The following is a 14,432-nucleotide window of genomic DNA, read 5'->3' as shown; positions in this document are numbered from 1 at the left end:
AACCACCAAAACATTTGCTAATTTTTTTAATGCACATAGCTTTATCTCTAAGGTAAAGACATACTTCAGCATTTTGAGAAATATGTTCATTTGCTTTCTTTTTAAAAGTGAGATGAGAAGATGGATATTAATCTCGTGTCTGAGCTGAAGTCAGGATGTATTTAGTCTCAGAGAAAACAGTTTGCATGACGGACAAAGAGATAAGAAATTGTTTAATCTGTTTAATCCAGTGTTTTATATGATGTTGTGTTGTGTGACTATTTGTAGATGAACATGTGACATGTGTTCTGGTGTTATCTCAGTGAGGCTGACAGCACTGACTGGGCCTGTAAAAACAACAGAACAGATATCTGGAAACCAAAATGCAGACGCTGTGCAGTAATAACACTTTTTCATCAAAGGACACTAACCTCCACTAAACTAAAATTGTTTTTACATTTCTGTTGTGCACAGATTAACCCTTAAGCGTTCATTTTAATATTAAACACTGGTGTTGCTCTGCAGGAAAAATGCACTTTTCAAAAATCAAGCTTTTAAAAATAATTTATACATTAAAATGATTTTCTGCTTTCATTGAGTTGATTTTTTTAACCAAGATCAGTCCTACTTATAGATATCAAATATGCATTCATTTTCAGATTATTAACCCTTCAAATGCCAGGTTTTTGTCATAATGCCACTATGTTTTGAGATGAGTAAAAATTTATTTTCATTATACACGTTAAGTAGATTTTTTTTAATATCACAGCCTGCGGGTTTATGATTAGCAGCAATATCGCTTTTTATACATAATTATTTTTTGTACAGTGTCAAGTACTCACAGCACCGCTCTGCTCTCAAAATGTGCTTTTCAAAATCAGGCTATAAAAATATTTTACTTTGATTTTTTACTTTCATTGCATTTATTTTTTTAATCAACATCAGTCCCAATCATAAAAATCAAATAATTAATTTTCAGAATTTTAACCCATTTAATGGCAGGTTTTTGTCATGATGCCGGTATGTAAAAAAAAAAAGACCGAAAAATGAATTATTTTCATTATACTACATGCAAAGCAGAGTTGTTGTGTTTGTTGTTGTTGTTGTTTTCATGTATTTTCCCCTCATGCAAAATATGGTAAAATAAAAAACGTTGTCAGGTGGAAAATAGTAAAAATGACAAATTCCAAGGCAAAAACCAAGAATGACACCCAGAAATAACACAAGGCATGTTTTTATGCTTTGATGGACGAGTTTCAAAAGCACATTTTTTTCACTTGACAGTATGAATGTAATAATTTTGTTTGCACTGTGTATTTTAGACTTATTTTCGGAGATGTGCTGGAAATTCCAAAATTCAACAAAAATACGCAATCTTGACAAAATGTTTGCCATATGCATGAACACAGCCAAAATTATCCGAAAAATCCAAATTAAAAAGCACATTAAATGTGTCAAGGGTTAAAAGAACACTGTGTTAGTAGGTGGATTTTCTCACTGTGGCCTGAGCCAAGTGAACTGTTTCCAGTCTTAATCTTGAGCCAGGTCCTGACTCTTGCTCCAAAGACATGAGCGTGATACAGATCTTCTCATCTCACGCTCAAACAGAAAGCAAATGGTTTTCAAAAAAAAAAAAAAAAATGTATTCCTTCACAGATTCCAAATAATCAAAGAAAGTCAAACTACACTTTTAGGTAAAAAAAAAAAAAATAAAAGACAAAAGCAAGTAGCTGATACAAAGGAATATTTTATCTGTGTTGTTGTGCACTTGTGTACAAGCATCACCTAACTTTAGAAAACTATGAAAACTGAGCCAAATACAATACACATAAACTAAGGCACATGGTTGAACACATGTCAGCACTGGATTTTTTTCTCTCATTATAATGCGGAAATTTCAATTTTTCTGAAAATATCATAACTCATTGATGAATGTGAGTTTAGTTGATGAGCCACTTGAGGTCTTCATGCTACAGTGCTGGCCACAGCACAGCCTTTTAGATCAGTCAATGGGCTGAAGGACTCTCTTTACAGCCTCGGAGACGTTTCCATGTTGCACTCATCAGTGTATGTTATGTTAAGCTAATGAATGTATGTCTTTATCTGGGCTAATCCCGGCGGGCGGGCAGGCGGCTGAGCTGAGGGTCACGCTGTGGTCAGAGGGGCGGGGGCTCCGTCACCGCCACTTGACACGCTCAAAGGAGCAACTTCCCTTTCATCATACCAGGGGTCAGGGTTTTACTACCTCACAGAGCCAGCAAGCGTACTGCACTGTGCAAACTCAGGCGGAAAGCAGCCATCTGATAATAATCATCTTACAAAACCAAGCAGAAAGACAAAAAACAAACCAGGAGGATCTGCAAAGTCATCCTGCTCTTCACACTCATCTACAGCTCACTTCATGTCTGTCATGGGAAGTTCACAGTGAAACACCACAATAACACTGCTGTGAAGACTGGTTCAGTACTGATCTGTTCTCTTTAAAAAATTGGGTAATATTCTGTTAAACTGGTAAAACATAAAATAAAATAAAATAAAATAAAATAAAATAAAATAAAATAAAATAAAATAAAATAAAATAAAATAAAATAAAATAAAATAAAATAAAATAAAATAAATAATTAGTCTTTGTTGTAGCAGGTCCCAGCTAGGGTTGTTGTAATATACAAGTATTGACAATAACTGTGATATTTAAAATTGAAATAGTGATATCATGTTAATAATACACATATGATATGATAAAGTGTAATTGCTGTTTTTGTATGGTTTTGTAAGTTATGATTAAAGAATCTTTCTCTAGCTACCTTAACTCTTATCTTAAGTGTAATTCATTTTCCAAAAAAAGAAGTGAAACACCCAATAAACAAAGTTAAAGATTTATTTGACCGATAGCGTTATTTGGTGGTTGGTTTTTGTTTTTTCAGTTTTTCTATAGAAATCACATTAATGTTGTAAGTAGTGTCATGAAAGAAAACAGATATCATGAGAGCCTTACCACCACCATATGACTTATTGAACTATAATGTTGTCTTCTGCAAAATGTCAATTAAGTATAGGTCATTTTATGGAGAAAATCAAGAATCAACATTTTTGGCTAAAAACCTCAATATCAATACTGCATGATATTATAGTGTTGATTTTTGGTGCTTTCTCTACATGATTTCAAATTTAGATTTTTGATCAACAATCATCAGTATCAAGTAGATAAAGGCAAATACCAGAGCAGCTGCAGCAGTCTGGTAAGTTCAGAAAATGACATCACTTCACTGAAATGCAGCCTTTAAAACCAGGAAAGACAACACCTATGGTATTGCCATGTCCAAAATCTAAGAAGATATCTAGTCTTGTATCATGATATCAATAAAATATTCAAAAATATATATAACCCACATGCTGATCAACTTCACACTAAAAACTACAACTTCAAGCTTAAAAGTAAACACTTCATTAAGAGCTGACAGTTTTCTGACCTGTAGCTCCCCTGTCCATCTGTAAGAGGCTCAGCGGCATCTTCAAAAACTATGCAATTCAAATGGCATATATAAATATACTTTATTTGAATCTTTCTTTCTTTTTTTGTGTAAACACCTAATCTACACTCAGGGTTCCCAAACCTTCTTAAACAGAAATTTCAAGGGCACAAGTCTAATTGCCATGAATTTAAGGATCCCACACAGACACAGACTGGGGTTAATTACTTGTACAATAAGGATCATTTTTAAATGAGAACCAGCAGGTTTTACAGAAGCTCACAGACCATAATTAAAATGGGTCAACACTAGGGCTGGAGCGACATGTCAATCACAAATGCGTGCTGTGTGAAACGGGCCTAAGGCCCACTTAAGGCTGGACTATTTTGATGCAGAAAGAATGTACTAGTTATAATTATTTCTGTTAGAGAAAAGTTATAGTGTCATTCAAACTGCAGTCATTTTACTGTAAGATGTTTTGTTGGACTGCTGGATTTGAGGTTTGTTACTGTAACAAAGAGTAACGGTTTTGTTACTCATCCTAAAAGTGACTTGTATTTTACATTTTTTTATTTATTTTTCTGTTGGATTGCTAAATGTAAATTGCACTTCATTCCTTTTACTTGAGTGGAACAAGCTCTTGCATTCATTTTATTTTGGAGAGACTTTATATCAGACTGTAAAACACAGATTACCAGTTAAGAGTGGGCTATTTTTTGTTGGGGAATAATGGCCTGCAGTGTATTCTCTGTTATGATTGCAGATGATTAAATAAAATATTGAAAAACAAATGAAACGTTTTAAAATGTTATTTTTGGTTAATTTGCTGTTATATTAATTGAGTAATAAAAAATAATAGTTAACATCAATAAAAAAATAATCGATAGACTAATCGATAAAAAAATAATCGTTCGGTGCAGCCCTAGTGAACACATCTCAGTTGTGCTGTGTTGCAGTGACAGCTCACTGTGTCTCCTGTCTTCTCTGACAGCACAGCAATTTTATACATTGAATAAGTTGAGTGACTAATACAATTTCTATTTTTGCACAAAATGTATGAAATCAAGCACACTACACTGACCCATGTAGATTTATGTCTGTTTTTAATCCTTTCAAGATGTTTTGGTTTTTTTTTCAAATTTACAAATTTTCAGATTTCAAGGAAACACGGGGAGCCTATACACCTAGTTTGTGCATATTAACTAATGCTTAAGCAATTAATTAATTAGTCAATTGTCAGAAATGATTTATTATAAAATGGTATTTAAGTGTAGATCCTCCAAATTGTAAATTTGCTGATTTACTTTTTATAATTGAAAAGACATCTGAGGATATCACCTGGCTCTGGGAAGATACAACTGACATTTTTCTCTGATTTCTGGCATTTCACAAATAAAAAAAATATCCCTTTGAAACCTGGGCTAATTTGCTTGATTTCTTTAAAAGACAAAGAAAGAAGGCATAGGCAACTTTAAAAGAAATGACCCACACATTAGAAAGAAATTGATTAAAGATACAGGAAAACTACCTGAAAATTAGATAGAAAAAAGAAACATACAAAAACCTTAAAAAAAATCAGCAGTTCATCTGGCAGAGCGCAGTATGTACAGAGGTTGTGTCCTCGCTGCAGCAGCTACTGATTCGACTCCAGCCTGTGGCCCTTTGCTGCATCACATCCCCTCTCTCTCACCCATTTCACACTTTATCTGTCCTATAAGAGGAAGGCAAAAGCCAAAAAAATATCTTTAAAAAAATTAAATATTAAATTTACAACTACAAGTTGCCTTTTCCCTGTTTTTGAAAGAATCACACCAATTTGTGTGGTTCAAAGGTTTAAATAATTGTGAAAGGCATCTGAATATGGCAGAAAAAAAGGAACGTCGACCTAGTTTCAAAAGGTTAATCAACATGCTGGAAAATTACCTTCAGATGTATTGATAGTGGAAATGCAGACCTAGTGTGTATGCTGCCTCCACCCTAAGCTCTTTCACAGCAGAGATGCACAGCAACTAAAACATGAACTCAAGTGAACAATGAGGGAACGTTTGCTCCACACTGTGTGTGTTTGTGTGTGTGTTAATGAGAACAGTAAGTGTTTAGCAGATTCCTGTTAAAAGAGCCAATGTGCACAGCTCTGTGTGTCTTTCCTGTTGACTGTGAAATGACTGTGTGTCTGCTGATGGCCTTTGCCTGGAAATCAGTGAGGATCACTGCACTTCAACAACCAATCATCTGTAACCAGTCTTCTCAGCATGGAGGGAGCTCTGCGTCCACACGCCACACCGTGAGCCGTGAGTGGAGGTGAGTTCCTGCAGAAATCCAGATAAGTGACACTTGATTGTTATGACTACTGACAGAGAGCCTGTTCTCTGCTCTGAAATGGAAATGTTGTTTTTGAACTGAAACTCCTCAGCTGCTCTTTTACAACCCCCCGACAACTGCATCCTCCAGCGCTGCGGTTTCACAGGAAAGCCGTCCCTTCTCTACATACCAAGTTCAGTGTTTTACAGCTGCCTGTAAACTCATCCTCCACCCAAATTCAAACTCAAATTGAAGACGTTTATGGCCTCTGGCTACGCTACGTGTTGAATATCACAGAGGCCTGGCAAAAGCACGGCTCACAGATCCCCAGTGTCACTGTACCAACTGTCCCCCGTGGTTACTGTAAGGTATTCTGCCTTAAGATATGCTTCATGGCCGCGTTCTCCCCTGCAGCTCATTAGCGGCTGTTGGAGGCTCAGGAAGGGCCGGGAATGAGCCAGCGGAGCTCTCACAGAGCAGCCTCACTGCCGGTCAGGCCTGTAGCTCATGGATCAAGTGGAGGCTGTAAATACTTTCCTGGGTTACGTGGAGGTCAGTGCAGAGCGGGCCATTAATGCTTCAAGAGCAACATCCCACTGACCCTGGTCACCGTTCCCATAGCGCTCACTGCAACCTCCCCCACGTGTCCATCACAGTCCACACAACAACAAAATCACAGCACAGCCGACAGGGGGGAGAGCTCTGAGCACTCCAACATCATACAGATGTCTGGTTTATCCATACTGTTAGACTTCTCCTGATCAAGATTCACTGAAATATAGAAGACCATCTCTTTGAAACAACATATTTCCATCACTACAGCCAATATTATCATTAATCAAAAAACAGTTGAAAAGAACTCTAATTTGCTGAGACCCTAGGCACTTCATGGATTCATTTTGTAAATACTAACTTTTGGTCATTTGTACATTTTTATCAGTTTTGAAAATGAATAAATTTACTTCCTAAACTTGGAATTTTGATCAGTTATGCAATCTTTGTTTTTGTCTTTTTTTTCTCTTTATGAATACTTAGGGTTATTTAACAGGGGAGGTATCTCCATGAGCCATTTTTGACTTCTATCCTCTCCTGCACAATGTTTTTTTCTGTCTTTCCTATACACACGTATGTGCAAAATAAAACTAAAATAAATCAAAGGGAATTAAAACCGAGGACAGCTTCATGAGTTCAACTCATCAAAAGTCATAAACACTACATGATGAAGTGCTGAGTTAACGCTAATTTAGTCACCTTTAAATGTGATCATTTACTTCCCAATCTACCTTTTTTATCCACAGTTCAAAGTTCCATTCTTTTTTTGCTACATATCATTTTCTTTCTCCATCCTCCCTGATATGTAAATGAATTTTTTTGTTGTTTGGTTGTTAAACATCAACACAGCTGAAACAAATCAATTTATCAATTAGTCAATTAAATTGACTGATGACCTTTCAAGCAAAAAAAAAAACCCCAACATTTCCTAGGACAGTATTTCTTGCTTTTCTCAGCTGTATATCATCAGAAACTGACCATGTCTGGGTGTCTGGCTGAACATTTGAATACATCACACTGGATTCTGGGGAGAGTGGAGTGGATTTTTCCCCGTTTTCTGATATCTTACAGATCACAAAGTTTGTCAAGCAAATAACTGTCAGAATAGTTGCAGGCAGCCCTAATAATAAATGATAGATGATGCACTGAAGAATGATGAGAATGGTTTAAAACTAGCTGAGTATTAATAGTATTAATAAATATAGTGTAGCTAAGTTAGCACAGACAGAAATTTTAGGTCTTAATATTTCTTTTATTTTTAGCACATCTTTCTACTTGATACTTGGACTTTGCAACTGAAATTAAAACAGCTAGAGGGATAAGGGTTGGCACTGTATGTTTCTGTATACCATGGATATGATACATTTGTATGTTTTATATGTTGCAGATTTGTTGACACTTAACTTTTTTAATTTTCATTTTTTCCCAAACTGTTTCCATAGCACAACACTTTCAGGTGTCAAAATGATGACAATTATAGGCTATTCATTTTATTTTAATGAAGCAATTAACTGAAAAACCTTTCCACCTTCTTTCACCAGATAACGTTTTTGGAAAAATTCTCTATTTCTCAGGTAAAAAAAGCGTGTCGCTCTCTTGAAATGAGATAGCAGGTCACATAGTGGGAAAAATAAACCAAGATCAGCTGATAAACTGGTGAAAAAAAAACTTGTTTTTAAAGAACCTGATTTTAAAGTGAATGATAAAATAACCTTCTTTGCAGGGTTCAATAGCCAAATGCAAAGCGCCTAAACCGTCGATCAGAGAGTGTTTGTGTGGTAATGTGGCTGCAGCGACACTGCCGTGTGAATGCTGTCCTGATAAGAGAGGAGATGAGAATGTTCTGAAGTTGATCTGAACCTGTTGTGTTGCTGCTGTTATGTCATTGCTGTTGCATCACCATCTGACCCTTTTCATTCTGACCACACACGTGTCTTGCCTGGAAACAGCACAATCGGGATGAAGGACACTGAGCCTGTAGACCTCTCAGACAGAAGAGGGCCTTCCACAGCAACACTGGCCGCATTCCTCACAAGTCTTCAGCATTCCATGAGCCTAATATTTTATACTAATTATATGTTTGTCTCGTCCTTCTACACATTTAAATCAGTCAATTAGCTCTCTACTATCTTGTCATTTTGTCCACGCAGTGGTATTTTTTTAAATGTAAAATATAAATTTGAATTTAAGAGTAGGGCAAATTTTCATAAATTAATTGTCCACAATCAACTACATAACCCATCAAATACTTCAACCAATCAGCTCACATTTTAGTCAAGTCATTTAGGTTATATTTTTACACACATGTTTTTTGAGAGGTAAGTGCTGTTTCAATAGGAAATTAACTGAATGACTTACTTTTGGTATCTAAGTGGAAAAACTTGTTCCCAACATTAATATTGGTATTAAAAAATATATATAAATATGCAGATAGGAGTTTTTACCTTTACTGGTAGAAATACCTTTCAATGCATAAATATCTGAATTGTTTTGTAAAACTAGTGTTTTCTTGATCAGTTTTTTGTTCGTTTCTTTTTCAATTTTTTAGGGTATGTGTAAGCGCTTTGGCACATTTCTAATTTCAACACATGTATTTTAACTTAAAAACCAAGCCAATCCTCTCTCAACTAAAAAACAACTTTGCAAAATTGAAGTGTGTTTTACTTTCTTATTTACCTGAAGAGTATGAAAAAACAGCACAGTTTTCCTTTTTATGCATCATTAAAATGAAACCTGACAGAATAAGTAAATCCAATTTATACATCAAATCATGAGATTTAAGTTTCTACTTTTCTTCACTGATTTTTTTTTACAGCACAAACACACTCTAAAATCCCTTCATTCATTAAAATGTAGTTGTTTAAATGGTGAAACCATCTGCTGTGGAGCGTGCTGTGAGATAAATCACTTGTGTTTGAAATGCTAATCAGCCTGAGAGAAGAATTTTCTTAAACCTGGTGAAATTATCTGTGAATGGGTGGAGTCCTATGATTTACCATTTTGTTTCACTGTATTTGAAAGAGCAAGTTTTAGATGATTCCATTCAGTTTCTAATTTATTCTGTTTCAAAAAAGACATTGTAACAGGAGGCCTAATCAATATGGGATTTTCTCTAGTTCAAAACAGTGTCACTGGATTGAAGACGGATCCTTCTGCTTTGGAAGAAAAAGAAGCTGCTGGCAAATCCGTTTCACAAAACTACTCTATAACATGTTTGGTCTAATTGAGGTCCAACACCGAGCACACAAAGACTTCTGATTCATTATCTGACTTCTGCTCCATTTGCTCTGAATTTTGAACATCCCTGACAGAGTCCTTTATACTGTCAAATATCCTTTTTTTAATTTCCATAAGTTCCATTCAGTCTAAATGGGAATCAAAATACTTGGTAAATTACTTTAAATTACCTAAAAGCCTACCTTAAATTAGTTTGTCAAAGAATCAAAAAATGAAATCTTATAGAATCCTGAAAAACTCTGTAAGACTCACCAGCTCTGCTTGTTTCTGCAAAAAGATTTCCCTTCACCAATAATTTGTCATAGAGCTACAACAATTAGTTGATTAATAGATCAGATTAAATCTGAATTAATTTTGGGATTAGTTCCAGGTAAAATACCAATCACCATCTGGTTTCAAATACAAAGATTTGTTGCTTTTCTGTTTTATATAATTTTATTATAGACTGGAAATATTAAGTCTTTGGACAATGGGCTGCGCAAAACAAGACATCTAAGGACATTCCTGTAGGCTCTGAGAAACTGATTTTTTTTTTCTATTTCACAGAATCAAATTCATACAGTTGTAAGTGGCTCTGATTTCTTGTGTGTTAAAAATATTCTCATGGACATTAAATACTTTATACTTTGAGAATGTTTCAAGACAATACATCATTTTCCATTAAAAAACAATATCCAGTCACTGTGTTTTTAATGGTAACTGTACAAAAATGCTGCTCTATGATTATGTAAAAAGCAATTTTGTCGGGAGAGTTACATTACTGACTATTTGTGGCATTAGAGGAGGGGGTGCAGCTCTTGTCACAGTGCTGCTGTTGACACAGATCTACTGATAGGGGAGGGAGTCAAGTTAGGACGAAGAAGAAAACACGACATGATGGATCACATCTGCCTGCGTGGCCCCCACCCCCGACCCCTCCACCCACTACCACCAGCAGCAGCCCCTCCTCCTTTACTGTACTCCTCCAGGCTCATCATTCAAGCATCACAGTGGGGGGGTTCGCATCCTGTCCCTGCCCCACCCTTTGCCAGCCGTCCCCTTCACCCTGCCCCGAGGGACAGGACAGGCCCCGGGCTGGAGCAGGGGCTGACAAAGCACTTTCTTTCAGTGGATCTGCCCCACCGTGCCAGCCTGCAAACCCCCACAGCCCTAACATGGACCACCTCCCACCACCCAACCTGTCTCCCTCCTTCTCTCCGCTCCTTCTTCTTCCTCTGAGTTCAATTACATTAGAACAAGCACACTTCAGTGAGCACAGAGTGGGAGGGGGAAGCCAAATTCCTGGTCAATTCAGAGATCAATGGGAATTGAGTTTGTTCTTTAAATGTGGTTATGTGGACGAGCAGGAGCAGGAGCAGGAGCAGGAGCAGGAGCAGGAGCAGGAGCAGGAGCAGGAGCAGGGTTTAGCTGCTTTGTTTTCTCTGGAACAATGTGAGGCTGCAGAAAGACTTCTCAACACTTCTCACCAGTCATTGATGGGTTAACCAGCTGTACTCTAACATCTGTAATATCTGTTTTTTCTGCAGCTGCAACTAACCATCGTATTCTTTTTTGAAAAATCGGCCAATTATTTCTTAAATACTTAATATGATTTTTTTTTGCCTATATAAAAAAATTTGAACGTCTCTGAATTGTGCAAGAGAAAAGCAGATTTGGCTGTTTTCTTGATTCATTACATCATGATTTGATCTTTAAAAGAAAGTACAATATGAAAAAACGGCTAAAAGCTAGAACCAGAGAATGTTCGCCCTTTTAGCTTTAACAAAAATGACTTAAATGATAATGGATTATCAAAATATTTGCCAATTATGCTACTCATTGGCTTACCAAAAAAGTGCCACTTTCTTTTTAATGGATTTTATATGTCATATATATTATTATGTGATTTTCTACAAATAAATAAATAAAAAAGAAAGAAAGCAATTAACGTAATTAATCTTATTTGATCAGTCCTTTAGATACAAAAAGATGGGAAAGAGGCCAGCTGAAATGGAAATTACAAAAAATTAATTAAGCTATGTCAAAATGAAAGCCTTATTTAAAGGCTGATTAAACAATCTTCTTTGGTTTATTCCATTAATTGTCTGAATTGGTTTGTTTGTATATAGTTCGTTAATTTATGTGTTTTCTTTTATTCCATTATGACAGATACAAAAAATATATAATAGACATGATTAAATATTTAAATTCATTACTCTTTAGTTCAGCAGGACTGACACTAACAATTGTGTTCATTATTGATTAATCTGTAGATTATTGTTTCAATTGACAGAATGCTTTATAAAATGTCCTAAACAGTAAAGAAAATGGCTGTTATCATTTCATAAAGCCCAAATTGATGCTTAAAAATATCTGGGTATGTTCAACCAAATGTCTGAAACCCTAAAACATAAAAATAACAGAGGCAATAAATCACCACACTTGAGTAGTTGGAACCTGAGAGTTTTTCTGCCTGCAAAAATGTCCTTAAATGGTTAGTTTAAAATAAAAATTTGGAAGTTTATTTTCTGTGCATGAACTAATCAACAAATTGTTTCAGTAATAATTATACCATGCCTCAAAAAAAGCTTTTGAAGTGTTAAATTTATCATTTTTAATCATTTATCAACATAAAATGTTGATAAATGATTAGCCTACCTGGTGATAAATACCTTTTTTTTATCTATTTCTGGAAGTTTTCTCTTTTATTTGTAATTGTAAGAATTCTCTATGCAGATACCTCGATTACTGGGCCAAGAATTATTGGGGGACAAAACAAATCCATCACATGTTTGTGCAGACCCTCTTAACTTTTTAACTAGGCTCACTGGCCAAAGTCTTATTCCACAATCTAGTGACACACATAAAGTACCGATCAGAAAACACAGTCTGCGTCACTGGTCACGGTGAGGGTTCTCGGAGCAGACGGACTTAAAGGAATTTTAATCTTGGAAATGTCAATAAATCTTCAGTCATCCACATGCGTGCATGATATGAGACTGGCGCCTGGGACAGGCACTGCTGCAAGGCATTGTGGGGCGTAGGCCTGGAACAGGTCAACATGGAACATACGAAGAGATAACACACTGAAAGCAAACTGCACGAGACGGCAGCTGCGGGGAAACTTTTTTTTACAGTTTGGCCTCCACATATGTAGCAGCAAAGCCACATGTCACTGAAAAGCTGCGAGATTAACAGATCTGATCTCCAATCACCTTTGAAGCCACCTTTCACATTCCTCTCCCTTCATTCTCCTCGCATTCATTTCCAGCTCGCCATCCTGTGCAGCGCATGCAACACCGGATTTTGGGGACTAAACAGCTAATGGCTTCAGGGCATTCTCCAAGTTCAAAAGTTCACCTTTTACGATCTCCCCGAGCCTGACTGGCCACCTCCAAATAAAAACATTCCTACCTCTGTTCCCAGCAAGCCCAGCTCCAGCTATTACACACACACACACACACACACACTCACACTCACACAAAGCAAACAAACAAATCAATAACTCCGATAATGCAAACCAAGGAAACAAACCAAACCAAACCACTAACATTTTAAGCGCTGTCTCGTACAACTGTGGGACATTCGTTTCACTCGTTAGGCTCAATTTCACATTTGAAGTCTCAAACTTAGTTTCAGCAGATCGAAATTACCACAAAACACTTTGTTACTGTGTTGTGCACAGAAAGTGCAGTTGAAGTATCTCTGTTGTGTGTGCAGGCAGCGCCTGTGGCAGCTCGTGCAGCACTGATGATGCATTGATAGGAGCTAATCAAAAACCGTGCAGCCATGCTGGAGTGTCTGGAGGTGAGTAAAGGTGTGATCCCGCCACGGACAGCGGCACGGTGTTGTGCGGTACATGTGCTGATGTGTGTGTGTGTGAGAGAGAGAGACATGCTCCGGCTCGTGTTCGCTTACCGTTAACGGACTTGGCGTTGTTTCTCTCCGGGTAGTCGAACCCATTCGTCCTCTTCTCTATCTCCATCCTCCTGCATGGGCTGATCCCGAGTCAGCCCGACGTCGCCTCTCACCGCCGCCAAGCCCGTGCACGGTGCTGTCGCTGCTGCCGGTGCTGGTGAGGTGACAGTGGTGATGAAGGGGATGTGAGGCAGTCTGAAGTGGATCGAGCTGGCTCTGCTTTGTCCCTGTCCTCAGCCTGGCTGGCTCACTGCTCGGACCGCCGTCCCATGATTAAGCAGAGTGCTCTTAGTCAGCGGGGAATTACTGGATCCACACCCCCAAGGGTGGTGCGTTCAGGGCCTGGGAACAGGGTGGAACACAGTGGTTTATTCCATCCAATCACAAAGCGGAAGAAGTAGCCAAAAACACGGAAAGAGGGCCATAAGCAACAAAAGAAGGAATGACCCAAAATTTAGCGAGAAATTAAAAAAAAAGTACAAGAAGATTACCTGAAAATAAGTCAAACTGTAAAGCACTTTGATTTGCATTTGATTTGTTTAAAAGGCACAATTTAACTCAAATTTGTTTGATTGGTTGATCGATTGAGTAATGGACAACAATAAAATGCTGCTGTTTTTTTTTTTTGTGGGGGGGGTCAGATTGTGGTCTCTAAAGTTAAATCTTCTCAAATGATCTTCTCAAATGAAAGTTTGTGGCCTCAGGGGCCCTAACATGAAAAAGGTTGAGAACCACTGTTTTAGTATTTGGTTGGATTCCTCCTGCAGACTGAAGGCAGCACAACACACATCGGGCAGCGTCTTTAGGCTGCAGGGATCATGGGATATGGAGTCCCGTTTGAATCTGAAGAACAACCCTGTGTTCCAATAGCCATACTACCATACTATTTAGTATGCCAGAAAAGATTTAGTATGTCCCAATACGAAGTATGTGAAATGCAGTATGCCAAAGATACCAGGATGTCCTACTACATCATGCTGCATTTCACAGTATGCA

At 37.3% G+C, this 14,432-nt stretch overlaps 1 protein-coding gene across 1 annotated transcript in view; it reads right to left on the bottom strand.

Moving 5' to 3' along the window:
- The window catches only part of nr6a1a (nuclear receptor subfamily 6, group A, member 1a), a 126,338-nt gene extending 112,534 nt beyond the window's left edge, over positions 1-13,804 (bottom strand). The window contains exon 1 of the mRNA XM_088077229.1: positions 13,437-13,804. Coding sequence (XP_087933355.1) covers positions 13,437-13,503 — 67 coding nt within the window. The 5' untranslated portion in view covers positions 13,504-13,804. The remainder of the gene's footprint in view (positions 1-13,436) is intronic.
- Between the last annotated feature and the right edge of the window lie 628 nt (positions 13,805-14,432).

Source organism: Plectropomus leopardus, chromosome 4 (assembly GCF_026936395.1).
Source record: "Plectropomus leopardus strain MGB_pleo_1.0 chromosome 4, ASM2693639v1, whole genome shotgun sequence".
In the NCBI taxonomy this organism is placed as follows: domain Eukaryota; kingdom Metazoa; phylum Chordata; class Actinopteri; order Perciformes; family Serranidae; genus Plectropomus; species Plectropomus leopardus.
Note: the sequence above shows the minus strand (reverse complement) of the source record. Positions and strands in the feature narration are given on the sequence as shown.